Source organism: Eulemur rufifrons, chromosome 7 (assembly GCF_041146395.1).
Source record: "Eulemur rufifrons isolate Redbay chromosome 7, OSU_ERuf_1, whole genome shotgun sequence".
Lineage (NCBI taxonomy): Eukaryota > Metazoa > Chordata > Mammalia > Primates > Lemuridae > Eulemur > Eulemur rufifrons.
The window spans coordinates 66,965,937-66,993,085 of NC_090989.1; the positions used below are offsets into that span (position 1 = coordinate 66,965,937).

The following is a 27,149-nucleotide window of genomic DNA, read 5'->3' on the forward strand; positions in this document are numbered from 1 at the left end:
ATTCCAAATTTTAGTTCCATCAAAAAAAAAAAAAAAGAAAGAAAGAAAGAAAAGAAAAGAGAAGAAAAGAAAAAAAAAAAGACACTGCTGGATTTGTCAGAACCAACTTCAAGGCTCAACTCATAGCAGGTAATTCTATCTCCCTTGGTCATTAGCCTTTCAGGAGCACCAAGAGATGTCCTATTTATCCCAGAGCAGAACTGTCCATGCACATTTGTAATCTGGATATATTCTTTGTGTGTTTAGAGGCACAACAGCAAAGGCGGCCTCTCTCCCGCCGAAGGGGACCACACCTGACATGCTGACAGCCACATCTTAGAGCAACCAATCTTTCACTTCAAGCCGACAACCAGCAAACTGAAGCCCTCTTGAACCTACAGATAGAAGACTCAATCCTTTATGCTCCCTTTCCACCTCCCACACCAAACAAGGCATATTTCACTAACTAGACCATGAAGAATCAAATGATCAAAAGATTTTGTTCAAGTTCCAACTCTGTGCCTGAACTAGGTGTGCAACCTGAGCCTCGGTTTCCCCAGATATAAAATGGAAATAACAATGCTCACAGCAGTGGTTAAGGCTGTGATGCATTTATGAGGGAGAGAAGTGTTCTATAAGCAGCAAAGGCTTGCACAAATGAAATATGATTATTTATAATTACTATTTGTAGCCGGAGTGGCAGCTCTGAGCCTGCTATCCCTGACTTGCCTTTGCATGTACTGTTCTGGCCACCTTAAGATTGATATAGTTTCAGTTGCCTGCTGGTATGAGCCTATTTTTAAAACCACCGGAGTCTGACTCAAACAGAGGAATGTTCGAGATTTCTTCCAGAATGAATTCCGGGCTGCTGCAGTGTCTGTCTCTGGCTCCCATCAGGCAGACAGAGCAGGTCCCTCAAAGGGCCCCTTGGATGCCACAACATAGTGGGACAGGGGCAGGGAGGAGGGAGGATTGGGGGAAGGGAGACCCCTCCTTGGCCCTTGCATGGGCAGACAACAGACCCCAAAGGGACAGAGCCCGCCATCATAGCTCCTCTGCCTGATGCCTGACCCCTTTTCAGGGTTTTCCACATTTTCTGCCACCTGTCAACCTTCCCCCCAAGTTCCCAGCTACCCCTTCTTTTATCCACAATCTACTTCTACCTTTCTATGAGTTATATGTAATGAACAGATGGGCATTTTAAAACCAGGAAACAGAGAACTGGCTTGGATTACGGGAGGTACCATGGGACAGGAGCTGAGGCTTGGAAGTAGGGGAGCAGGGTCCCAGTCCAGACTTGTCCCCAGGGATTCAGGAGGCCTCAGGCTCCTTTCAACTTGCTGCTCAGTTTCTGCATCAGTAAAGGGGGGAGGGTATTAATTATGGTAGGGATTAAAGGAGATAATGTACATAAACATCACAAATGTTCCTCCGCAAGGAAAACTGGGGCCTCAGTTCCCCCAAAAGTCAATTATTAAAGTAATTTCCTGTGGGGATAAAAAGAGAGATAGAAAATTCTGCCAGAAACTTGAGTTTGAATGGCTACAGCCTTGGGCATATAAATTTAATTCAAAAATTTCCAGCCATGAAGCAAAAGAGGGAAATAAGGTATAAAGTGTAGGTCCCTTTGTATGGTAAGAGGGTATCTATTCTGAAGTGAGAAATCTCTTGGCATTAAATTCTAAAACAAATTGATCAGTAAGAGAATACACACACACACACACACACACACACACACCCCCTTCCAAAGGAGGGCTGCAAATGTTAGAAAGAAATATTTCTCACATTTTTCCAGAAAAGGAGGGATGTAAGAAAGAGGGTAATATTAATGCTCAGAAAAGGGGTTTTTGCCCCCTCTAATATGCTTGATTTTAAACACCACAAACTCCTGAATGGGCCTTGGCAATATGGAATGTTCTGTCAGCCGATTTTGGAGGGAGTGACATTCCTGGTAGGATTCTTGGTGTGGGTGTTAAGCTGCCAGCACACCAGCTCCCCAGCAGGGAGGCTCCGACGTCAGCGGGCAGTCTGCAGAGAGAAGGTCTGGGGCAGGGCTCCCATCTCTGGGTGCGCTTCCAGAACCACGCGGCCCTTCCTTCCCACTCTCTCTCAGCACCACCTGAGACTTTAAACCAGTGGCCACCTCCCATGGGCCTGGCAGAGTGCACAGCCCGTCTCCATTTGCTGTCAGGGCTGGGTCTGTGCCTGTCTGTGGTGACTCACTGTCCCTGTGCCCTCCCTCTCCACACAGGATCCCTACAGCCTACACCCCTTCTCTCTGGGGCGGTTCCACATAATCCCTGTTCCAGGCCAGTAGCAGGACCAGAGAAACAGGACAATGCAAACTCAAAAGAGAGGCTGATCACCTGGCACCTGTGAGGACGCAGCTGCTCCCCCAGGCAGCCCCTCTCACGTCCTTCTGGTTTTTCCTGTTTCCAAAGCACCAGCTCCAACTGCATCGTGCACAGAATTCCTGCCCCTGCTCAGCTGAAAGTACAGCTTCTCCCACTGTAATCATGTAGCAACTAGCATTCCACCCGAAATGTATGTTTAAAGCTTTCTTCTCTCTGCCCTCCCTTTAATAAAAAGTGAAAAGTTAGCTTTTTCCTCAGGAACATACATCAGATGACAAACATTTCTAGAGAGTGAGTAGAAAATTCTAGCAAAACTTTTAAAGATTGTTTTTTGTTCAAGTGGTAAGACAAAGTAGCACCTCGGCCGAAAAGACTCTTGCCATCCCAAATAAGTGTGAATGGTTTCTGATTCTCTAGAATTACACTTCCCTACTAGAAATTGAAAGAAAGAGGGGAAACATACAAATTTGCTATATTATAACAGGAATATAACTGAACAGGAAAGTAGGGCCCTAGTGCACGCCTTATAAATGGACATACAGCTCTTCTGCTCACTATAGCAGAAGGCAATTAGTGCCCCGGGGTTAAATCCAGATCTAGAACCAAAGAATTGCCTCACTGTTCTAGCACAGGGCTGTCAGGCTGCACTGCACCCCATCCCCCACCTCGGAATTCAGACTCTTAACCGATGGAACCAAAAACAAGTCATCTGAAGACATGGCTGGCCTCTAAGCATTGGGGCTCTACATTTTCTAGTTTCCTTTAAAATAATCCCTTATCTACCCATCATCAAAAGTCCTTCTTCATCTATTTAAGAATGTACATTGTCAGCCTGGGTGGCAACTTTATTGCAGAAAAAATACTTAAACAGGCACCTCCAAAGTAGAACCTGAAAGAAGAGGGAGAAATAAACATAAATAGAGGCTGGCAGGAAACCCCGAAGCGACCAATCCCCTGTAGTTTAGGTAACAGTATTATACCAACGTCCCGGCTTTGACAACCTACTGTGGTTTTATAAGATGTTATCATTGGGGACAACTGAAAAGGATACATAGGGCATCTCTGTGTTATGTTTACAACTTCTTGTGAGTCTAAAATTATCTCAAAAACAAAAAGTTTAAAACAAACCAAAAAAAGAGCCATCAATCAAGGGTCATGTTTTAAGAGGTTAAGGGATTGAGGCAAATAATGACTTTAATAAACCCTTTCTAATTGCCTCAGTATTTCAAAACCACCTCTAGCTTCTGACCATTCTCAATAAGCTTTAAAGTGTAGGTCCTTTCTTAAGGATTTTCTGAGATTCTTATCCTGATATATAGTTTTCAGTATTGAAATAAAATAGAAAACATGATCCTGTGTTTATACAAAATCCTACTTCAAGTTTGGCAGTTCTCCAAAAAGTTAAACATAGAATTACCGTATGACCCAGCAATTCCACTCCAAGCTATAGATCCAAGATTATTGAAAACACATGTCCCCACACAGCTTGTACATGGATGTTCATTGCAGTATTAGTCATAATTGCCTCAAAGTGGAAACCGCCCAAATGGCCATGAGCTAAAATGTAGTGTATCTGTATATACACAACGGAATATTACTTGGCCATAAAAAGGAATGAAGTACATATTACAACATGGATGAACCTTGAAAACATTTTTCTAAGTGACAGAAACCAGATATAAATGGCCACATAGTATATGACTTACAGGAAATGTCCAGAACAGGCCAAACCACAGAGATAGAAAGTAGACTTGTGGTTGCCAGGGGCTGAATGGGAAGGGGGTGGGGCAGGATGAGGAGTAACTGTTAATGGGTACGGGATCTCTTTCTGGGGTGATGAAAATATTCTGGAATTAGTTAGGAGTGATAGTTGTACAACCTTGCAAATACACTAAGAACCACTCAACTGTATACCTCAAAATGGGGAATTTTATGGTAAGTGAAATATATCTCAATTTAAAAAAAGAAAAACAGAAGTAAAAATCCTGCTTAAAGGGAAATTTTCTTTCCTTTTCCTCCCCCAGAGCTATCCTGGAACAACAACTTTGCCTTCGTGATATCTTTCATATTATGCTGAGGCTCGTCCTTGACTAGTCTGGTATAAGGCTGGCGAAGGGTTATATTTCACTCAACAAATATTTATTATGAGGTACTGGGGGGTAAGGAGGGAGGAGACACAAAAGCATCTCTAAAAAGATATAATGGAAAAATCCATCCCTATATACCTGAAAGCCCTCCCCAGAGTCAGGGAGGAATTTCCTTGAGGTAAGTATGCATTTACTAAACTGAAAATTTTGCTAGCTGCAACATACCATTCTCCCCTTCCTCCAAATCAATATCTGGGGTTTGCCTGTACTTCTCTTTTAAAATATTAAAACTATATTTTCAAAATTTTACAAGGCATCATTGGTTTCAAGTGTTTCTATATTTGAAAACCACATTCACAATGGTTTTAGACCCTTAAGAATTCAAATTTTCATCAAATCTCCTCTTCTTCACCTCCACAGACTGAAACATCCTCATGGTGTAGGTGTAATTTCATGCGGAGGCCAACCCTCTGTCACCTCGATGTCCCCAACACTGGGCTCTCCGTTCCTAGTCCTCCCACAAGACAGAGCTGCACACAGCACCCATAGGTTTTGTATAATCATAGGATCGTGTTTTCCATTTTATTTCTAATAACTACAAACTATCATAACATTTAGCAGGAGATGTGACTATGCCAACCAAATAAGACTGATTTTTTTTTTAAATTGAGCATACGTTGGGTTTTATGCATAAATACATATTGTGCATAAACCTGCCATTACTAAGCTCACTCTTTTAACTCCTCCGTGGGGGCTGTTTTAAAAGCCAGTTAATAAGTCAAACCAAACAGTCTGTCTGCTCATATTCACACCTTAATTCTGATTTGAAAAACTGTAATTATTAAAACTATGCCCTCTTTGGCTTTGTGAGATTCCTAAATTAAATCTACCCTAAAGAAAAAGGATTTGCCACCATTTCTTGGAGAGAACGGCACAGGCTTTGAGAGCTATTCTAGATGAGGAGGTCCAAAAATACAAGTTAAAAACCTCCCTCGACAATGACTCTGAAACTACAAACTGTTTTGGAAGTGTGGATTTTTGTCCTTGTTTCCAAGATTGTTGACTGAAAACAGTATACAGTTATAAATATATTATGATTATAAGCATATGAAAAATATGAACATGTGAATAAAGGCAGAGGATACAGTAAAAATGAAAATTAATATTGTGTTTAAAGTGGATGGTTTTTCAAGAATTTCCTTTAAGTTCCTGTCATATTGTTATCACAATAAAAAGGAAGATACAGCATTCATATTAGTAGATAATGTTCTTATCCTATACAGTGTTCCAGAATATTAATAGTCCATAACAACTCCCACACCCACTTTTAGGACATAACCCTTGACCTGGAGCCTGTCTTCATGTAAGACAATTTATTTTTCCCCGGAGAACATTACCAAACATCTGCCCACATAAAGGCTCAGCTGCCTTTTTCTCCCCACCCACACAGTTTTTTGTAAGGGTTCCCTTCCTTTTCCCTCTCAACTTGGCATCTCACCAAACAAAAAGGCCATGTGTCACTCACAGTGAGAAAGTCTGCAAAAATCCTAACTTCAGCTAATCTCAGCACTGATCCCCCGGTGGGCAGTCCAGTCGCTTGGGCTTCTCTGTCCAGCAGGGCCTCCTTCCTTTGTTTCTCATTTTTAAGACAATTAAAATAGGCAAAATAAAATATTTTTCAAATATATGATGACTCAGAGTTCTTCCAAAGAAACACCCGTGGTGCAGACCATTCAACAGTAATAACAGCAGCAACAGGGTGCTTCGTTGAGTGCTCCAGAGGGAGCACTATGCTAACCCCATTTCAGAGACACTGAGCACCCCTCCTCACACCTCTGTCTGGCACCCTTGGCCATTACTTTTTAAAGTTCACTTATATAAAAAGTCTCATTTAAGCCCCTGAACATGCCTGTGAGAAATAAATTCAATAAAGACGCTGAGCTGCTGAGAGATGGAGTGACCTGCCCAGGCCTGAGCTAGGGACAGAGCCGGGGCCAGAACCTGGAAGAGCCAACCCGATCCGTGATCTTTCCAATGCCACAGGCTACCCTGAAGTCTAAATAAACCATCTACAAATAGTTATTGCCAATGGTTTCCTAGACAACAGGATAGAAGAAAAGCCTAAAAATCAACAGAATTTGGAAAAATCTGCCCCCTCCCCACAATGTGATACTTTCCAGTACAGCCACATGCACATCCACCCTTTGACTTTGCACGGATTCTACTACGTAGAATATTACATGACAAAATCAAATAGAATTTGCCAACAGGAAAAAAATGCCTTTTCCTAATAGTAGAACTTTTCCTGAGCAACTTGCATTAACTAGGCAATAAATCTACCAGCATTCTCCTAGAAGAAACAATAACATTACTCACAATAGCCAAAAGTTGGAAACAACCCAAATGTGGAAGCCAGGCACGGTGGCTCATACCTGTAATCCTAGCACTTTGAGAGGTCAAGGTGGGAGGATCACTTGAGGCCAGGAGTTCAAGACCAGCCTGAGCAACATAGTGAGAGACCTTATCTCTACAAAAATGTAAAAAATAGCCGGGCCTGGTGATGTGTGCTCATAGTCCCAGCTACTGCGGAGGCTGAGGCAGGAGGATCACCTGAGTCCAGGAGTTAGGTTGCAGTGAGCTATGACGATGTCACTGTACTCTAGCCCAGGCAACAGAGTGAGACATTGTTTCAAAAAAACAAAACAAAATGCGGTATGTACAATACAATGAAATATTCAGTCTAAAAAGGAATGAAATTCTGACACATGCTAAAGTAGGGATGAACCTTGAAAACATCATGCTAAGTGAAATAAGTCAAATATCAAAGGACAAATATTGAGTGATTCCACTTACAGTAAATACCCAGACTAGCCACATTCATAGAGTCAGAAAGTAGAATACAGATGATTGGGGCTGAGGGTAAGGTGGAATGAGGAGCTATTGTTCCATGGGTATAGATTTTCTGTTTGGGATGATGAAAAAGTTCTGAAAATAGATAGTGGAGATGCCTACACAACATTATGAATGCAATGAACCGGACACTTAAAAATAGCTAAAATGGTATATGTTATGTTATATATATTTTACCACAATTTTAAAAAATAGAAAAAAATACTCCCTTCACCCCGGGGGCCCTGTAGTCTGCTTCCCGAGGTCTGAGCCTCACCACACCGTCACCATCTCCTGCCTCTGATCTCAGCCCGGCCTGGCTCATTTTCCCATTAGTAACACATCCCGCCCCCACCGTGGGCTTTCCTGAGCCCGGCGTCCAGCTTTTTCTCAGGGCAACTCACCCGGCCGCAGGCTCACGGTGATCTCCTGCGGCGTCATCTGAATGACGTCTGTGCCCGCGGAGCCGGAGCCCTTGCTGCTGAGAGGCAGGCTGCGCAGGACGCGGGTGCTGCTGGCTGGGCTCTCCATCTCGCCTCCGCAGCCATTTCTGTCGAGGTTTGCCCTCAAGTCACACCGAGAGGTGACAGACCGGGGGCTGCCGAAGTCCTAGGCAGGGAAACAGAGAAAGAGAGCAGGGGGCGGTCAGGGTGTCTCCCCAGAACATCGCAGGTGGCAGGCGCGTCACTACCCGGTTGCCCTTCAACTCTCAACATTCCATTTTCATTGCCTGAAAACGGTAGGGATGAAATGAGCATCCCTGTCCCGAATGCCTCACCAAGCATTATTAGGATTGACTGGACAGGGAAGCATTTTGTAAACTGTAAACACATAATAAATGTTTGGTTTCATTCTTATTTTGATGGTCAAAATACTCCTAACTGCATACATGATTAGCAAGAGAAAGAAACTGAGACAGTCAAAAGTTGTATAGCTAAAAATTTTTTAAAAGATGACATATAAGCGGCTGAGAAATCCTCACTCGGGCATTCAAGAGTTAACTCTTGAGCTGTTCATTCGTCATCTTTTGCAGGCCTTGGATCCTGCACAACCACTCCGGAGAACGAACTCAGAACAATGCGGCAGCGCAGTCTGAGCCACTGACCTAGTGGCCTACTCCTAGAGCTCTATTACAAGAAAATAGTTGAGAAGAAGGAAAAACTCTATAAGATATATATTACAGTATTATTTATAATGTAATCTTATAAACTTGTAAACCTAAGTGCTTAAACCATAATAAAAATATGGTACATCACTTCAATAGATGATACAGTCATTACAAACAATTATGGAGATTAAGCAGAAATTTCAAAACACTTATACTAAGAAAAAAAAAACTCAGAAAATTGAATTGTATCTGTATTAGGATTCAAAAGAAAAATAGGGTGTTACAGTAGAGGGACTAAAATACTTTTGGTTTTGTGCCATACACATTGACAAGAAAAATCTTTATTTTCTTAAGTTGGATTTGGGAGAAAGCTGAACATCATAGTGCCTGAACCTAATTTGGGGCACCCGGAGGTTGAGGGATTAATTTAAAAATAAAACAACATATTTTGTTATAAATATGGAGCCTCTAAGTGTTGGTCATTTCCAGCAAAGGGGTTTTTAATGGCAAAGCAAGCCCAGGCTGCTCTTCTGTCTGAACACCCTTTCACTGATGGATGTGGAGGATAAGATCACCTCCTCCAGCTGGTCGGATGCCAGTGCTGTACCGTATAATCCTCGTAATGGCTGGAGGATTAGGGCGCTGATCTCTCTTCCTCTCCCCTCTGTGACACTTTGCCAGAAAGATGAGTCAGTGTCCCTTGACCACTGTGGTAGAAGCCAGGCTGCTGGCAGAGGCACAAAACTCAGAAGGACTAACCCTTCATCAAGGTCTCAGATGCCCCAGGACTGGTCAATGCCCTTTAGAATCTTTGTAAAATTCAAGACCAAGAAGTCAGAACACTTTGCAGTATCCAGGGGTACCGTCCTGGGCCTATGTGATAGTTTTTTTATTTATATTCTGGTTTTATTTATTTATTTAAATAGTGGAATAATTTTTTATTTTGTGCACCGAACCCCTGGGGATCTTGCCTGTCAACAACCTTGGGGACTACATCAGAAGCATAAGTGGTGCCATAAACACTTATTATGGAACAAGATTAGAAAAATGATTATTCTGGTCTTAGGTTTCAAAGCTAAGGTTTCCAAATGCGGTTCCAAGTGGTCAAGTTAGGCTCTGATGTAGCAGTTCTAATGAAGAGTGAGAAAAGCACAGGGATGGGGGAAAGGAGAGGTATTGAGGGCCCCAAAAGTGTTGGTCTGCTGTCTTGAGCTGTCCAAAGTAGAGGTCTAATTAGCTTAAAGGGCTCAGGGCCTCATCTGCCCTGAGCTTACTCAGCTAGAGAATTTCCCAATGTCTTGCTGGCAAACAGGCCCAGCTCCTTCTGAGGAGCTGACTGCACTTGGCCCAGTCCTGATTGTCAAGCTGCACCTGTCTTGATCAGTCCAGTGCACAGCCCTACTACCAGGTCAGCAATGAAATCTTCAGTCTTCCCACCGCGATGGGAACCCCTGACCCCTCTCCCATCGGTCTGGGCCAGCTTAAACTCTGGACTAGACTAGGTCACAGACTGAATCTGCTCCACCTAAGCGGGAGGCAGTTGCATGGTTCCTCTTCCATGGCCTCAGCAACTCACCTTGGGTTGGTCATTGAGCTCATTCTCTACTGCTGGGATACCTGCACTAGCAGGAAACTTCATCCAAGCTTCCCAACATCCAGCTCAAAGAGATTTTTGATAGATATTACCAGTCACTGATGAAGGACTTGTACAGGGCTACCTGTTGGTCAGGGAAGACGTACCTGCTGGGACCATCAGGAGACTTAAAGCCCAGATCATACTTCCCAGACCCGAGGAACTCTTAGGCAGCCAGATCCAATCACAGCCTTAGTATCACTGGCTTCCCCAGCTGAACTCGTTAGCAGTTCTGGGGCTCCTTTATTCTCTAAGATGTTAGGAGCAAAGCCCTCTTCATGCCCTTCATTGGTAGCAGCTTTCCTGAATTTCTCCTTAATAACATTCTTTAGGTTGTGACAAATCTCACTGCCAATGCACACGAGGCCTTCCTGAAGTTCACTGCTGCACTGGCGAGGATCATGGACTGTGTCCTGGTCACCGGTGTGAGAACCACCATTGATCACATTAAAGCTGCAACTTGCAGGGTGACTTCAGAAGTGCTGAGCAAGTCAGCAATGTAATGGTACAACGGAGTCCCCTTCTCAGCAGCTGCAGCTTTATGGACAGCAAGGGACACCCCATATGTCACACAGACCCATAAATTCATTCTCAGTGCTAACCATGTCTATCATCAGTGTGTCAAAGTTCAGTTTCTTGCTACCTGGGGCAGTTCCAATGATTTTATTGATGAACTCAATGGCCTTTGAAACATCTTTGCCTACATTTCAAGTCTTATCATTGTCCCAGAGCTCTAGGGCCTCAGAGCCACCAGGTGAGGAACTGCTGGGTATGACAGATCTTAAGAACCTTTCGAGAGCAAGGCAGCTATATCCTCAAAGGTGGGATTCCCTTAAGAGTTGAAGATCTCTTCTGGCATGGAGTCCAAAAATAGCCACGATTAATTTCTAGCCATAGGTTCTTTTTGCCCACAAAAGGTACAGAGAGTGCTGCAGACACAAGCCCAAGAGCTTCACCTCTGTTCCTCTGGGCTTCTTTCTAGATATTGAATTTTGAACAAGGACACATGCATATTTAAAGAGAGGAAATCAAAACCAGGGGCATATCTTGTGATGTTTATAACCACCAAGGCACACAAACATTATAAATCAGGAAAATGTCTCAATACCTACATTTCTAAGCTCTAAATTCAATGAACACAGATGCCTCAAATTATAAACCCTTGGAGAAAAGGAAGACTCATGGTTAAGAAAATCCTCCTCATATGAATGACATCCTGATGCCTGATGTTCTAAGAGCTTCAGATCCCAGAGACCCAACACCTGGACCCTCCACCAAGTGTCAGAACATAGCATGTTCCAAGGGGAAGGGCCCCTGAATGCATCACCTGCTGCCAGCCCCTGGCTTGTACAGGTGAGGAATCACAGGTCCACATGCCTAAGTTCATGGCTATTTTCACCCAAGAAGTTTGAGTTCATCTGGTCTCAGCCTCCTGGGCCCAAGTTCAGTGCTCTTTGCAGCATCCGCCTCCCCTCTCAGCCAAGGCCACTGCTGAGTTCTGCAGCCAGAAACTAAGTCTGGGCCTACAGATCCCATCCCTCTGAATGTAGTATTTCTTTGCCACCCCAAATGCAAGGATCTTCCTGCTACCTATCAAACTCGAGGGATAAATATCCTCTTGATGCAGAGAAACAGGTATGGAGGTGCCCCAACCCCCACGAAGGAGAGGGGGGACTTCATCTCAACACAGAAAAATGGAAACTAGCTTCAGGGTTGAGTTCTAATGGGCCACAGCACAGCTGCCTGCCGGTGCCCCCAGGCTTCCGTGCTGAAGAGGTTTCAGTACACAAAGCATCTCTCTATGGTCTCCAGAAATGCCATCCTCAAACTCTCCAAAGGACTCATAAGGGGTAACAACGTTACGGGCAAGCTACCAAGAGAAGCAAAAGAATGGAAACAGGAACTTGAAGTGTCCTCTGCAGCTTTCAGTCACTACGTGGTAATAATATAAAAATGAAAAGAGGAAAGTTCCAAATTTAGATAGTGGTTTTTTTTGTTGTTGTTTGTTTTTGAGACAGGATCTCACTCTGTCACCCTGGCTAGAACACAGTGGCATCATCATAGCTCACTGCAACCTCAAACTCCTGGCCTCAAGCAATACTCTAGCCTCAGTCTCCCAGAGTGCTAGGATTACAGGGGTGAGCCACCATGCCTGGCCCAGTAGTTTTAGTTTGTTAACAGCACTGGTGTTTATAACTTGTAAGCCACCCGCTCTACTCCCTCCATCACCTGCAGAGTGGAGGGTGCAGTGAGGTTTGCTGTTTGTACTGTAGCAGCCAACTCCCCAGACGTTTTGCCAGTCAAAACCTCCCTCCTTGCAGTGGAGGCTGGTGCTCAGCAGGCGCTCAGCCGTCCAGCAACACTGCCAGTGCACTCAGTTCCTCGTCTGTGCCACACCAGTCGTTACATCATTTGAATACCACTCTGCCTACTGTTGCCGACAGCTAACAAGATGTGGGTGGTTTTTTGGGGAGAAGGACAGATTTTTTGTTTGTTTCTGAAACACAGTGGAAGAGTTGAGAAACTGTAGGCCCTTGAGGAAGAGGAACCCAGCAGGAAAGGAGGCAGCCAGGCCCAGTAAAAAAGGGAAGCAACAAGCTGGAGGACAGGCGGAGAGCCCAGGTGGAGAAGTGGGCACAGGCGGAGAGCTGGCTGCTCCCTGGGGCTCACCTTTCTCACTGAGATACAGCCGGGCCGGGCCCTCTGACCAGCCACGGCTGCAGCCCCAGCCTGGCCGAACCCTTGTGGATTTGAGAAGGTGACTGATGATAACCCAAAACTGGTGTTGTGTGACAGCAACACACTGCCGCGTATACCCTGCTGGGGGATGGAGAAAGTCCTCTGCCAGTTTTCAATCAGCTCATTTAATTCACTGAACAAATATTTATGAAGCACCTACAACAGGCCAAGAGTATTCCTTTCATTTAGTCTGACCACAAAGAGAGGTTCTCTTAAGGAATCTGTAGTTTATTGTCATCGGGACCAAATGCTGATTTTTTTCGTTTCTTCCCCAACTCAAAGGAGAACATACATAATGTCTTCTCTACCTTCCCAGCCACCATAACTTCCCAAAAGGCTAGTCAGCCCGTCCTGCGTCCAGCCTCTCATCTCCCACTACCAACCCTGCTGGTCCCTTCATTTCGTCCCCACATCCGTCTCCAAGGGCGAAGACCACTCACCCAGCCCAGGCCTCAGCAGTCCTCTCTCACACCTGACCCTGACCCCACAGCCACTCATCCACATACCACGGGCCTGGTGTTCTTCTCCCCACGGGATTCCAGCTTCACAGTGGGGGCCTTGCCTATCCTCACCCTTCTTCCAGGTGTCACAGAGGCTTGGTGCTGCCCCACAACATCACCTCAGGGAGTCTCACTTTCACACCCGGAACCACCTTCCTCCCCACTTCCTCCGGCCCGAGGGCAACCCCTCTGTCCGCCTCAGCCTGCTCTCTCACTTCCCCAGTAGGAAACACCAATGTCTCCGCCCTGCCCACTTCTCCCAAACCACTGTCCTCCAGCAAGCCACCCTGGCACAGGCTGCCGGTCCACGGAACCCACTGTCCTTTTCTTCCTTCGCACACAGCTAGAGCAAGCCCCCCAGTTCTCACTGCACTTAGGTGTAGCAACTGACTGGGTTTAGGCAACAAAATGCAAGTGGAAGGAATGTGGGCTACCCCTAGGCCTTGCCTCCAATGCATCCACACTCTCCCATGCACCATCCTCCTTACAGCTGGCTGGGCTGTGACATTTACAATCTTAGGGGAGAAATAAAATTTCCATTTTAAAAACACTGGGTGAAATAGATAACAAACTGCTAGAGTTTGTTGTTTTTTTTTTTTTTTTTTTTTGTTGAGACAGAGTCTCACTTTGTTGCCCAGGCTAGAGTGAGTGCCGTGGCGTCAGCCTAGCTCACAGCAACCTCAAACTCCTGGGCTTAAGCGATCCTACTGCCTCAGCCTCCCGAGTAGCTGGGACTACAGGCATGCGCCACCATGCCCGGCTAATTTTTTTTTTTTTGTATATATATATTTTAGTTGTCCATATAATGTCTTTCTATTTTTAGTAGAGACGGGGTCTCGCTCTTGCTCAGGCTGGTCTCGAACTCCTGACCTCAAGCGATCCACCCGCCTCGGCCTCCCAGAGTGCTAGGATTACAGGCGTGAGCCACCGCGCCCGGCCTAGAGTTTGTTGTTTTAAGGTGTGCTATACAAACAGCAGCAGAAGAGTTCAAGCTGGCTGAGAAGCAAGGTAGCTGGAGCAAGGTTGGGGTGTGCCACGGGACCGGCGCAGGGGAGTGTGGAGAGGGGAGGACATCCTGGTCTCAGAGCAGGGGAGAGTCTGGTCACTCTGGACATGAAGGCAGAGGGTAAGTCTGCAGCCCCAGGGCAAACCCCAGTTAGAAAACAAAGGCTCAAGAGCCAGGGTTAATAGGCCACACAGAAGACTTGGTGGAGGGAACCAGCATGACGTGCCACAAGGGAGGCAGTGAGGAAGGACAGGTGCTGATACCTGTGGGAGGACAGTGCCAGGAGGGGTGGAATCAGGTAGGGTAATGGGGTGGGAAATGCAGAGGTAAGGAGTCTCCTGTGTCCACCTCAAGTAAAATAAGGAAGTCATTATGGGATCTAGAGCAGAGGAACTCCCAGGGAATGTGTTCTGGGATTAATCCATGGTGATGTGAACTAAAATAAAATCTTAAGGCTTCCCCCACACACCGACTGAATGGACCACTTCTCAGCCATGGGGATACCCTAAAACTTAGTTGCTGGCCATGAGAAGGGAGGTCAGACACGCCTCATCATGCCCCCTCCCTTCCTGGAGATATCCTTTGTAACTCATTAACAGGCCTAATGCTATGCAAGACAAACAGGTACTCCATTTACACAACAAATTTATAGCTTGTCTCTGATTAACAGACTTCATCTTAACTTAAAACATCCATGCCTTTAGACAAAGCTTCATTTCTTTGACCAACTACAAGCCAAAGAGTCCTTAAACCCACCTATAACCTGTAAGCCTCTCCTGTCCTTTAGAGATGTCCCACCTTTACGGGTCAAACCAATGTATGCCTTCCATGTATTGATTTATGACTTTACCCTGTCTCCCTGAAATGTATAAAACCAAACTGTAACCCAACCACAGCAATTCCACTTGCTCAAGGTTTCTTGGGCGTGGCTCCGGGCCATGGTCCTCAAATTTGGCTCAGAATAAACCTCTGTAAATTATTTTACAGAGTTTGGCTTATATTCCATTGACAGTGGTATACAGAGACAAGGCAGGCGGGCGGAGCAGAATCTACAAGGGACTTGGCCCTCCCTGGCCATCAGTGGGGCACCAGCCTCAGCATATCCACACCATCTTAAACTCTTGACAATACCTCACCTCCATGGTTGATCAAAACCATTTCTGAACTCTCCGAGCCCAGCTCCCTGAAACACACGCGCACCTGGGGAAAGTTCACCCCTAACGAAGATGGGGAGCTGCATTCCAGTGCAGGGATCAGAGGAAGTTCTGCAGCCCAGAATGAGGTGTCAGATAAGCACAGAGGGAGTCCAGTGGGCTAGACAGGGAACCCAAGTGTGGGCTAGGCAACAATATGCCCCCAGGATAACTTCATTTACTACCCACATCCAGAAGTGAGACCTGGGGAAGTACTAGCACAAGAAAGGAAGAGACAGACTTAAGTAGACAATGGAGCCTGCCTCCCAGATCCACTGCTCACATTCCACTAGAAAATACCCATGAATGGCAGCAGCAGTTTGCTGGATACTCATTTAGTCCTTCAGGAGGCTCAGCTAATTGGCCTTATGCACAAGCCCTCTCATGCCCTGATCTCATTTCACACTCCCAGTAACGCTGGAGGGTGGGAATTGTCATCTTCATTTTACACACCAAGAAAGCAAATCATGGCAAAGCTGAGATTTAAACTTTGGCTTTCTAACTCTGTCTTTTTAAATTGTCAAATATGAATTCCTGCCAGATTCTTGGCTGGATACTGGGTATGCCAGGATGAATAAGACAGTTTAGTTTCTCAAGAAAATGACGATTTTATTGGTAAAATGCATGAAAATGAATTAACACAGAAAGGTTGTAAGTGCTAAGAAGGAGTACAGAGTACAGGGAGACAGAGAGGTGGTCATGGCCTGCACATAGTAGACATGCAATGAATTGCCACCCAGAGAAATCCTTCAACCAATACTTAACTGAGCAGCTACTATATGCTAGGTACCATTCTGGGTGCTGGGGTTACAGTAATGAAGAAAACAGATAAAACTCCTAACATTCTGGTGGAGGGAGCTAATTTCTCATATCAATGGATGGACAGACGAATGGATACACAGATGGATGGATAGAGGGAGGGAGGTATGGATGGATGGATGGATGAAGAGTTGGATGAACAGGTGTGTCTGAGGGGAATCCAGGAACGTCTTCATAGAACAGATGGGGTTGAATTGATTCTTACAAACTGGAAGACAATGTGTTGGTCGAGGGGAGGAAGAAAAAGCCAGCAAGGCCTCCAGGAAAAAGGAGCAGGAGAAATCTTGAGGGTAATTCATCAGGCAGGGCTCTCTAGGGATCTTGGAGTGGTTCCCTCTGGCTAAAGTACTGGGTGTGGGCAAGAGATGACCACAGGGAGGAAGGTAGGAGCCATAGAACTTGGATGTCCTGCGGGTCATAGGGAACCAAAGAAAGGTTTTAAAGAAGGTACATAATAAAGACACTGCAATTAAGCACAGGCACAATTAAGGGTTTGGAGAGATTCATCTCTCAAAGTAACTTGTTTAGTAACTTTGCTCCTTACTGTCAAAGGTTCTAGAAAGGCAGTATAGTCTGGAGGGAAGATCTTGAGCCCAGAAGTCCAAGCAGCCAGATTCAATCCCCAGCTTTGGCCACTTGTGTGCCCTTTAACGAGTCACTTTACCTCTCTGGGCCTCGGATTTTCATCAATAAAACACATGTATTACCACCTACCTGACAGAGCTGTTGTAAGGATCAGAGATACTGTGCTATGTACAAAGAGTGTGGCATCTAGTAGGTCCCACACAATCATTTTTAGCCATCACAGGTTAAAGGAACCCCTAGACCCCTGAGGCTGCCATGATGGAGAAGACCCCAGCCTCCCGGGAGCTGTGTTGTGGTCCTCCTGACAGGGACAGCACACTGAGTTGCAGACTGAGCCAGTCCAAAACAGCAAGTCTTGGGTTCTTTTAAAAATAACTTTAATGGTGCACTTGCACAGGGAGAGTTTGTGCTTTATGGTTCTAACAATAGTTTAGAAAAGTGATCCAGAAATTTCCTTCAAGACAGAAAGTTTAGGAATTGATCATTTCCTGATTAGCCCACCAAGTCCTGATATTTGCTTTCCTTTACAATATCAAATATGCCTAGTATTACCCCAATCTTACAATCTTATAGGGGCTAAAGAAACAGCAGCCATTATTTTTAAATAAAATCATTCCATAAAGGCCAATTCCTAACATTCATTCTTAAATAAGCCACACTCAGATGACCAGCATCCACCAACACGCCACCCACCCAGGCATGTTTTGAATCGTTATGAAACAAACTCAATTCGCAAGCTCAGGTCTTTTGGAGTTCTTACACCAAAGATCAGAAAACCATAGAAGAGTCCTACTTGGTTCATACACAAAAGAGAAGGAAAGCCTAAACAGGATTAAACATTCATCACTATCAAGAAACTCAACTTATCCTTTCATAAACTTGCATCTGTCATCACCCTGGGTAGAAAGCGAAGAGGCGGTATGCAGAAGCTACAAAGGCCTTTCCAGTACAGTGAGTCTGTGTGCTGCGGTGTAGCCACCTCCCCTACCAGAACACCCACAACACTCCTTCCCTTCCTCTTCCCCTCCCCCACCCACATACCTCTTTGGAGCACCAGGCACATTTTGGGTGGATTAGCAGACATTCCTCACAGGAGGTGGCACTTCCACTAGTGCATATGTTGAGACCTTCAAAGCAAGATAAAGATGTACCAATTAGTTCCTGCCTATAAACCCTATTGATGAGGCGCTTGAATGGGCAGGGGTGGGGGTGGGGAAATTACTTCCTTCTTTAACAGGAGATCTCTCTGAGGCTGAAGGGTGCAGGTCCCAATTCTAACTGCAGGTTAAGGCTCATTTGCTGAGGCTAAACATTGAATTTCTGAAGCATCCACTTGTGTTTTCAACTCCCATTTCTTCTGCTGGGCCCACTTGGATTCCCGTATCTCTCCCCCATACTCAGAAAATCCTTCCTCATTGAGGAAGAACAAGGCCCCTTTACATTTAGTCTGCCCAAAATGACAAAAATAGTACAAGAAAAGAAAAGGAAAAAGAACAGATTGGTTTCATTCAGACATTAAAAAAAAAAATCCTAAATCAGATACTATCACATCAAAATCCACAGCATATTGAAAAAAGCCAGCACATCCCTTAAAAAAGAATGTATCCCAGGAATACAACATTGAGTTTAGATAAAGGAAATTCACTGATTCAACATCATTAGCAGGTCAAATAAAAAAAATCATATCAGTGCCTCAGCAGGTAATGGAAAAGCTTTTGATAAAAGTCAAAACACATCCCTGATGAAAGATCAAAATCAAAGACTAGAAGGAAACTGCTTTATCATTGTAAGGGTTACTTATTTCAAACCTAGGCCAGTCCTACACCACCCACCCCATTGATCTGGGAGTCATCTCCCGGGCGGGCTCAGCTGTGCTGGTGAGGTTAAGTCCACTGCCCTCTGTCCTTCCCAACCAGTCCCCCCATCCCCACCCCGCCTACTCACTGCCTACCCACCCCACCAACAGCACAAGTGTCCTTGGTGAAATGTACCATCCCTTTCTTTTCCTTCCTCTCTCAAATATCCAGAACAGATTACTTTTGACTAAGAGCAAAACTTGTTGGTCATTCATTTTCTGTGAATGAAAATGACTCTGCTTGGCCCTCATAGCACTAAAAGACCCATTGGTTTCTCCTAGTCATTGCTTTGACTATAAAGAGAGAGGCACATTGGATGGATGGAAAGAAGAGAAACCTATGGCCACCTAGCCCTAGGAAGAGGGTTCAGATCTTAAGAGAAAAAAAGAGGCAAAAAGATTTTTTAAAAGAGAGAGAGAGGGAGGGGGGCTGGGCATGGTGGCTCATGCCTATAATCCCAGCACTTTGGGAGGCTAAGGCAGGAGGATCACTTGAGCCCAGGAGTTCAAAACCAGCCTGGGCAACATAGACCCAACCTCTATAAAACATAAAAACTATCTGGTCATCGTGGTGTACACATGTAGTCCCAGCTACTCTGGGAGGCTGAGCTAGGAGGATTGCTTAAGTCCAGGAATTCAAAGCTGCAATGAGCTATGATCATACCACTGCACTCCAGCCTGGGTGACAAAGTGAGAGCCTGTCTCTTAAAAAAAAAAAAAGAGAGAGAGAGAGGAGGAAAAAATACAGGAAGGTGGGAAGTTGTTCCCTAGTTCCACTAAATACCATAAAAACATTTATCATAAGACAATCAACACCGTTTCTATACTCACAATGAACTATCTTAATATGAAATCAGGAAAGCAATGCCATTTGCAATATCAACAAAAACCATAAACAAACAAAAAAACTGAGTAATAAATTTAGGGAAGGAGGTGAAAGATCTGTACACTGAAAACTATAAAACATTGATGAAAGAAATTGAAGAAGATCCTCAGAGATGGAAAGATAACCTGTGCTCATGGTTTGAAAGAATTAATATTATTAAAATGTCTATGCTATCAAAAGTAATCTACAGATTCAATTGCAATCCCTATCAAAATTATAAATGGCATTTTTCACAGCAATCGAAAAAACAGTCCTAAAAGTTGCACGGAGCCACAGAAAATTTATATGGAACCCTGAATAGGCAAAACAACCTTAGCAAAAAGAATAAAGCTGGAGGCCTCCACTACTTGATTTCAAAATATACTACAAAGCTATAGTAATCAAAACAGCAGGGTGCTGGCATAAAAAACAGACATATAGACCCGTAGAACAGAATAAAGAGCCCGGCAATAAATCGATGCATTTATAGTCAACTGATCTTCAACAAAGGTGCCAAGAACACACAATGGGGAAAGGGTAGTTTCTTCAATCAATGGTGGTGGGACAATCAGATACACATGCAGAAGAATGAAATTGGGCCCTTACCTCATACTATACAAAAAAATCAACTCAATATGGACTAAAAACTTAAACGTTAAGTCCAGAAACTTCAACACTACCAGAAGAAAATACAGGGGAAAAACTTCTTGACAATGGTCAGGGCAATGCTTTTTTGGATATTATCCCAAAAATACAGGCAACAAAAACAAAAAATAGACAATGGGATTGTGCTGAACTTCTGCACAGCAAAGGAATCAATCAACAGAGTGAAGAGACAACCTAAGGTATGGGAGAGAATATTTGCAAACCATACATCTGATAAGGGGTTAACATCCAAGACACAGAAGGAACTCAACAAACAATAATTCAAGTTAAAAATGAGCAAAGGACCTAACAGACATTTCTCAAAACAAGACATACAAGTAGCTAACAGGTATATAAAAAAATACTATTCTGCCTTAAAGGAAATCCCGTCATTTGAGAAAACATGGATGAACCTGGAGGACATTATGCTAAGTGAAATAGGCCAGGCACAGAAAGGAGTTATCTCACTTATATGTGAAATCTAAAAAAAGTGGAACTCACAAAAACAGAGTAGAATGGTGGTTGCCAGGGCTCGTAGGGGTAGGGTGGGCAATGAGGAGATGTTGGTCGGGGGGTACAAAGTTTTAGTTAGGCAGGATGAATAAGTTTTAGAGATCTAATGTACAGAATGGTGACTACAGTTAACAATAATGTATTGTATAGTTGAACACTGCTAAGGGAGTTGATCTTAAATACTCTCACCACACCAAAAAAAGATAACTATGTGAAGTGATGGATGTGTTAATTAGCTTGATTGCAGTAATCATTTCAAAAGTATACATATAACAAAACATGTTATATACTGTAAATAAATATAATTTTTATTTGTCAACTATACCTCTATACAGCTGGAAAAATACAGTAAAATTTAAAAAAATAAAAGAGAAGAAGTGCCAAAATGGAGGCAAAAAAGGATATCTTGAAAGTCTAGCATTTCCCTAATTTGCTAATTTTACCTCCCTGCTTCTCCTTTGTCACTAGCAGTAAAAACCCAGAGAAATCGTAAATGGCGAAAAGAGCTGACTGGCAGAGTAGAGGTGTGGGGGGCAACTAGGAAGCTGCAAGCGTCACAAGGACATCAGAAAGGAGGAGTACCCTTGGGATAAGAATGGTAGGTGAGACACAAGTTGGGGGTGGGGGCACTGGCAGGACCTGAGAGGCTGGGAAGAAAGGAAGGGAGGTTTTGGGAGCCCACCAGGGGCAAGAACAATGGTTTCCCCCAGCTGGAAGCCCCAACCCTGAACCCCAGTCCCCTCTTCCCCACCAGCAGTTGCCCTGTTGGGTGTCATCTACCTCACACCCAGGGAAGTGGGGCCCCAATGCAGGCCCTCACCAGACACATCTCCCTGCCAGGCCTGCAGCAGGACTTCCTGGTGCTGTGGGACCCACCCCCCGTGTGTGACCTCACTTTAGCAGGAAGAGCCATCCCAGATCCCAGCATGGACCAAGGTCTCAGGACAGAACCCACTGGGAACCTGGGCCTGCCTGCACCTGCTCTCACTGACAACCTTCTAATTATAAAATGAATCCGCTCATTTAATGATTTTCTAATAAGCACTTTAAAACAAGAGCATGTGCAGGAAAAGAATTGTAAAATGCCAGTTATGTTTTTTGGCCAAATCCCCTGACCTGTCAGAAACCACCATCAGAGGGGGGAAAATCGAGTCTAGAATGAAAGTTATTTTCTTCCTCCTTTCCTCAACCTTATCAAACACAAACTCAGGCCTTTGTAGTACATCATTTTCTTTGACATATAAAATCATGGAGTTGTAGCACCATGGAGCTAGCAGTGTTTTAAGATGAGCTAGTCAAGTCACCTCATTTTACAGATGTGAGAAGACAAGAGTATGTGACTTGAAACAAGGAGCCCTAACTACAAGAAAGCAGGCAGAAGGAGCCCTGACCAGCAAGTACGGACATGGGGTGCCTGACTGGTGGTTCCTGTGCCACCCCAGATGCAGGGTGGGTGGGACCCGCTGAGCTCCGGGGTCCTCTGGAGGAGCTCTGACAGCTCCTTGGTCAGAAAAGAATTGGAGGTTGGAGGCCTCATTTAGGATTCTGCTCAAAGCCACACAGGTTCACAAACAACACCTTCTAATTACCGGAGCCTCATCACTGAGCTCTCTGGTAACCTGGGCCGGAGGTCTAGGGCTGAGAACAATAAGGGCTCCTCAGTTCTGACCCAGACCAGACTGGGTTCTAGCATTCTGGGCCACCATCCTAAAAGATCTTAGAAGCAATACTGAAGAGGCTCAAAGGATATGACAGTCAATATGTGATGAAAACATATTGAACAATTGTAAAAGTTTAAGTTGTACCACGTTACTAATTCTAATATTATTAAATATTCACATGCTATAGTAAAGTAGTTTGCACTCAAAATGATTGCCCTAAAATCAGGTTGCTTTGGGGACAAATTCAAATTTAAAAAAACTGCCCTAAGCACAACCTAAATGCTGAGCGCTGGACTAGGGGATGCCAGAGATGCGCAAGTGAATGACCCAGGCCCTGCTGCCCAGGAGCTCACAGTGTGCCAGGTACCAGGTGGCAGACAGGAACTCCAGGATCCCAAACCATAGGCTGTGTGCTGATACATGTCATAGTGCCAGAGTCACTCCCTTTGGCAGCTCTCTCATCTCTCTACCTATTAATATTTCAGAGTTTGGATTTGGCTGGATGAGTCACTTGGCACCAATAAGCATTTTGAAAAGGAAGGAAGCAATGAATAAAAATGTAAGCAATGGAGTTCACAAATGTCAGAGTGTTGTGTCTAGGTCACAGAGTCAGGTGCTACCAGCCCAGACGATGGCCACATTTCATCTTGGTTGCTGTTTGCATAGTGACTATTCCCAGCCCAACCTCAACTCTCTCTAGCCCTTTTCCTTAATGTCTCTGAAGCCTGGGGTTTATTGCAAACTGTAATCTAAAAGTATGTTCTCCTTCCAAAAGTCATTGACTCACCCCTCTCTTTCATCAATCATATCCAGGCAGCCACCATGTCCGGCCAATCATTCCTTCAAGATGTACGGAATGTTTTTACTAATCCAATGCTTCCTGCCTGCCCACACCAGCCCCAACAGCCCAAGCTGGGTCCTCCCATCTAGATCCCTGCCATAGCCTCTTGGCTGGCCTCCCTCCATCCAGCCTCTCCCCACTTCTGTCCACCCAACATAGCCAAGGTCAGATGACTACTGAAGCATACATCTGCACCTGGAATTTCCTGATTCAAAATATTCAGTGGAATAAGAGAAGTGAGTTCAGAACTGGGTACCAAGCTGGAATGGCCTTTCTGGCTTGAAGGTAGCAAGGCCCTGGAATGTTTCTCCCCATGTCCTGAACAACTGTAAAAAAATTTAAGTCATACCGCATTACTAATTCTATTATTATTCATAGATTTGTCACACAATAGACAAAAAATTTCCAGTACAGAATCTAGCAACTGGTCATGTCCAAACGTTACCAGGAGATGCCAATATACCCTAGAAAGGTTTTATTTCATCAGTCCCCATCTCAGACTGCCCTTCTGAACATCAGACATCTGCAGATACCCAACAATATCAGCTCTACAGATGTGACTTCTATTTTTAAAGCATCAATTCACACAATAGAATACTATGCAGCTATAAAAAAAGAATGAGCATATTCTCTGTATATTGATATGAAGCTTACCCTGACATATTGCTAAGTTAAAAATAAAAAGCAAGATGCAAACAGTGTGTTTAGTGCTGCCTTTGAATAAAAATGGGGGAGGGATATTTGTAATATAGGCACAGAAACACTCTGGAGTCTACAGCCATACCACCCTGAATGCACCTGATCTCATCTGATCTCAGAAGGTAAGCGGGGTCGGGCCTGGTTAGTTCTTGGATGGGAGAAACACTCTGGGTACATAAGAAACCTGACAGGGATAATCTGTATAGGAAAGAGGGGGCAGGGAAAGATAATATCCTGGGCTAACGGGCCAGAAGAAAGGAAGAGAGACAGTCTCACTGTGTACTAGTTGTACTTTTGACAATTACACAAATATATTACCTCTTCAAAAATTAATTTTAAAAAAGGCACTTCTATGGTCTTCCTCCAAAAACTCCTAACTGTCTCATCATGGGGAAGAAGTATCAGACAAATCCCAACAGGGGGACAGTCTACAGAATACCTGACCAGTACTCCTGAAAACTGTCAAGGTCATCAAAAACAAAGAAAAGACTTAGAAACTGTCACAGCCCGAGGAACCCAAAGAGACACGACAACTCAATGTTTTGTGATACCCTAGATGGGATCCTAGAACAGAAAAAGGACATTAGGTAAAAACTAAGGACATCTAAGTAACTGATGGACTTTAGTTAATAATAATATATCAATATGGTTCATTAATTATAACAAATGTATCATGGGTCATTCAATATGAAATATCCGATTTCAAATCAATTATTATATCTCAAACAAGAAGCAATACAGTTAATCAAAGTATGTGCCTAAACCATTGACACAGTCAATGGTAGCTTGTTTATGCCAGCAGCGAAGAAGCCTGGAGAGTGAGTGGCAATGAAATCATGCAAGGTGTTTTCCACAGCTTGTTGAGAATTGAATATTTTTCCTTGCAAGAAGTGGTCCAAAGCCTGGAAGAAGTGGGAGTCAGTTGGTGCAAGTTCTGGGGAATACAGTGGATGCAGAGTTTCCAAGTCCAGCCTCTGTAGTTTGAGCAGCCTTGTTTGTGCGACATGTGGACCAGTGTTGTCTTGCAAGGGGATTGGCCTGTCTCTATTGACCGATCTCGGCTGCTTAATCTCCAGTGTCCTCATCATTTCATCCAACTGGTTGCCATAGACATCTGCTGTAATCAATTGACCAAGTTTCATAAAGCTATAGTGGATAATGTCAGCGCTGGACTGCCAGACAGGCACCAATAGCTTTTTTTTTTTTAATTTTATTTTTTTTTATTTCAGCTTATTATGGGGGTACAAAAGTTCAGGTTATATATATTGCCCATGTCCCGCCCATCTCCCCGAGTCAGAACTTCAAACATGTCCATTCCCCAGACAGTGCACAGTGCACTCATCATGTAGTTATACCCCCATTCCCTCCCCCTACCCCCATCCCCCTGAGTCAGAACATTCAAGCGTGACCATTCCCCAGACGGTGCGCATTGCACTCATCATGTAGGTATACACCCCATCCCCTCCTCGCACCCCCCACCTCAGTCCGATACCCAATTGGTGTTATTCCCAAATGTGCACCAATAGCTTTTTTTGATGAATATTCAGTTTTGGACTGTTTCAGCACTTCTGTATCCAACCATTGTGCCCAACGCTTGCGATTGTCAAAAAGAATCCATTTTCATCACACCTAACAACACGGTGTAGAAATGGGTTTGCCTTTATGTTGTGACAGCAAAGAAAGGCAAGCTTCGAGAGAATTTCTCTTCTGACGCTCATTTAATTCATGCAGTACTCATCTATCCAGCTTCTTTACCTTGCTGATTTGTTTCAAATGGATCAATATTTTTGGAATAGTAATGTCAAACTTTGCTGCTAATTCATACGTAGGTTGAGATGGATTCGCTTCCACAACAGTTTTCAGCTCATCATTATCCACCTTGGTCTCAGGTCACCCACATGGCTCATTTTCAACATCAAAATCACCAGAATGGAACTTCTCAGACCATCAATGTACTATGCATTCATTAGCCACATCCTTCCCAAACACTTTGTTGATATCTTGAGCTGTCTGAGCAGCATTGGTTCCACGACAGAACTCATTCATATTAGAAAATAATACAAGTTTTTGATTTATCCATGGTTTCACAAAAATTGCTTTTAAAACAATGTGAAAGATAATCACAAGCCAAACCGTGTGTTTCAAAGAATGAGGATGTATCTTCACAGTAAAAATAAAGCAAGAAGCGTCAAAATGAAATGTCAGGGATATCAACTGTCAAACTTAGTACTTAAGGAAATCGCACATTTCATACTTTATAACCTAAATAATATAAGATGTTAATAATATGCAAAACTGGTTGTGGGGTATATGGGAACTCTTTATACTATCTGCTCAATTTTTCTGTAAATCTAAAACTGTTCTAAATTTTTAGGAAGTTTTTTTTAAGGTCATTGAAACCATGAGGCAAGGAGAGGGATCAATTGAGTATCAAGCATAGCGGCTGTGTCAGTGGCCTAAAGGTAAGTGAGACCAGGACCATGCACCAGGTAGCAGGTGAGACAGACTCACTGCAGCTCGTCTCACTAACAGAATGTGCCAGGAGAGCAAGAGAAGGAGGTGCCAATTCTGCTCCACCCAAGGGATGCACAGGAGGAGGGGACATCTGGCCAGGAATTACAAAGGATTTATATTATGCTGTCATTTGCCAGCTATATGACCTTGGGCAAGTTACTTAACCCTTCCAGGCCTCAGCTTCCTCATGCAAACAATTCAGAGTGGACCAAATGGCCTCTATCTCCCATCAATATCAGCTCAAAAATTCTTGACACATTCCAATGGGGTCTCTTTTTCTCCCAGGATATTCCTTCCTAACAAGCCACATGCATAGCCCCTAACTTCAAAGCTACCTGTAGAAGGCAGCAGGAAGGTGAGGATGGGATGTGTTCCCCTGCACCCCCCCAATTACCAAGACTCATGTTCATCCATTATTCATTCAACAAATATGTGTCAGGCACTGTTCTAGGCACGGAGGATACAGTGATGAATAAAGCCAACAAAACTCCCTTACTCACGGAACTTACAGCCTGGTTAGAAAAGAATTCTAGTTGAGCAAGACGGACAATGATCAAAGTAAGTAGGTAGATTAGGTGGTGATAAGTGCTCCAGAGAAAAATCAAGGAAGGAAAGGAGATAGGAAGAACATAGGGAGGAGGTTGCAGCTTTAGTTGGGAGTGGC

At 44.1% G+C, this 27,149-nt stretch overlaps 1 protein-coding gene across 1 annotated transcript in view; it reads right to left on the reverse strand.

Annotated features, from left to right (window-relative positions):
* ITGB5 (integrin subunit beta 5) overlaps window positions 1–27,149 on the reverse strand; it is a 105,056-nt gene that overhangs the window by 73,233 nt on the left and 4,674 nt on the right. Inside the window, exons 2-3 of the mRNA XM_069472714.1 lie at window positions 17,934–18,019; window positions 7,714–7,918 (exon numbers count right to left, since the gene is read on the reverse strand). Of these exons, the coding sequence (XP_069328815.1) occupies window positions 7,714–7,918; window positions 17,934–18,019 (291 nt within the window). The remainder of the gene's footprint in view (window positions 1–7,713; window positions 7,919–17,933; window positions 18,020–27,149) is intronic.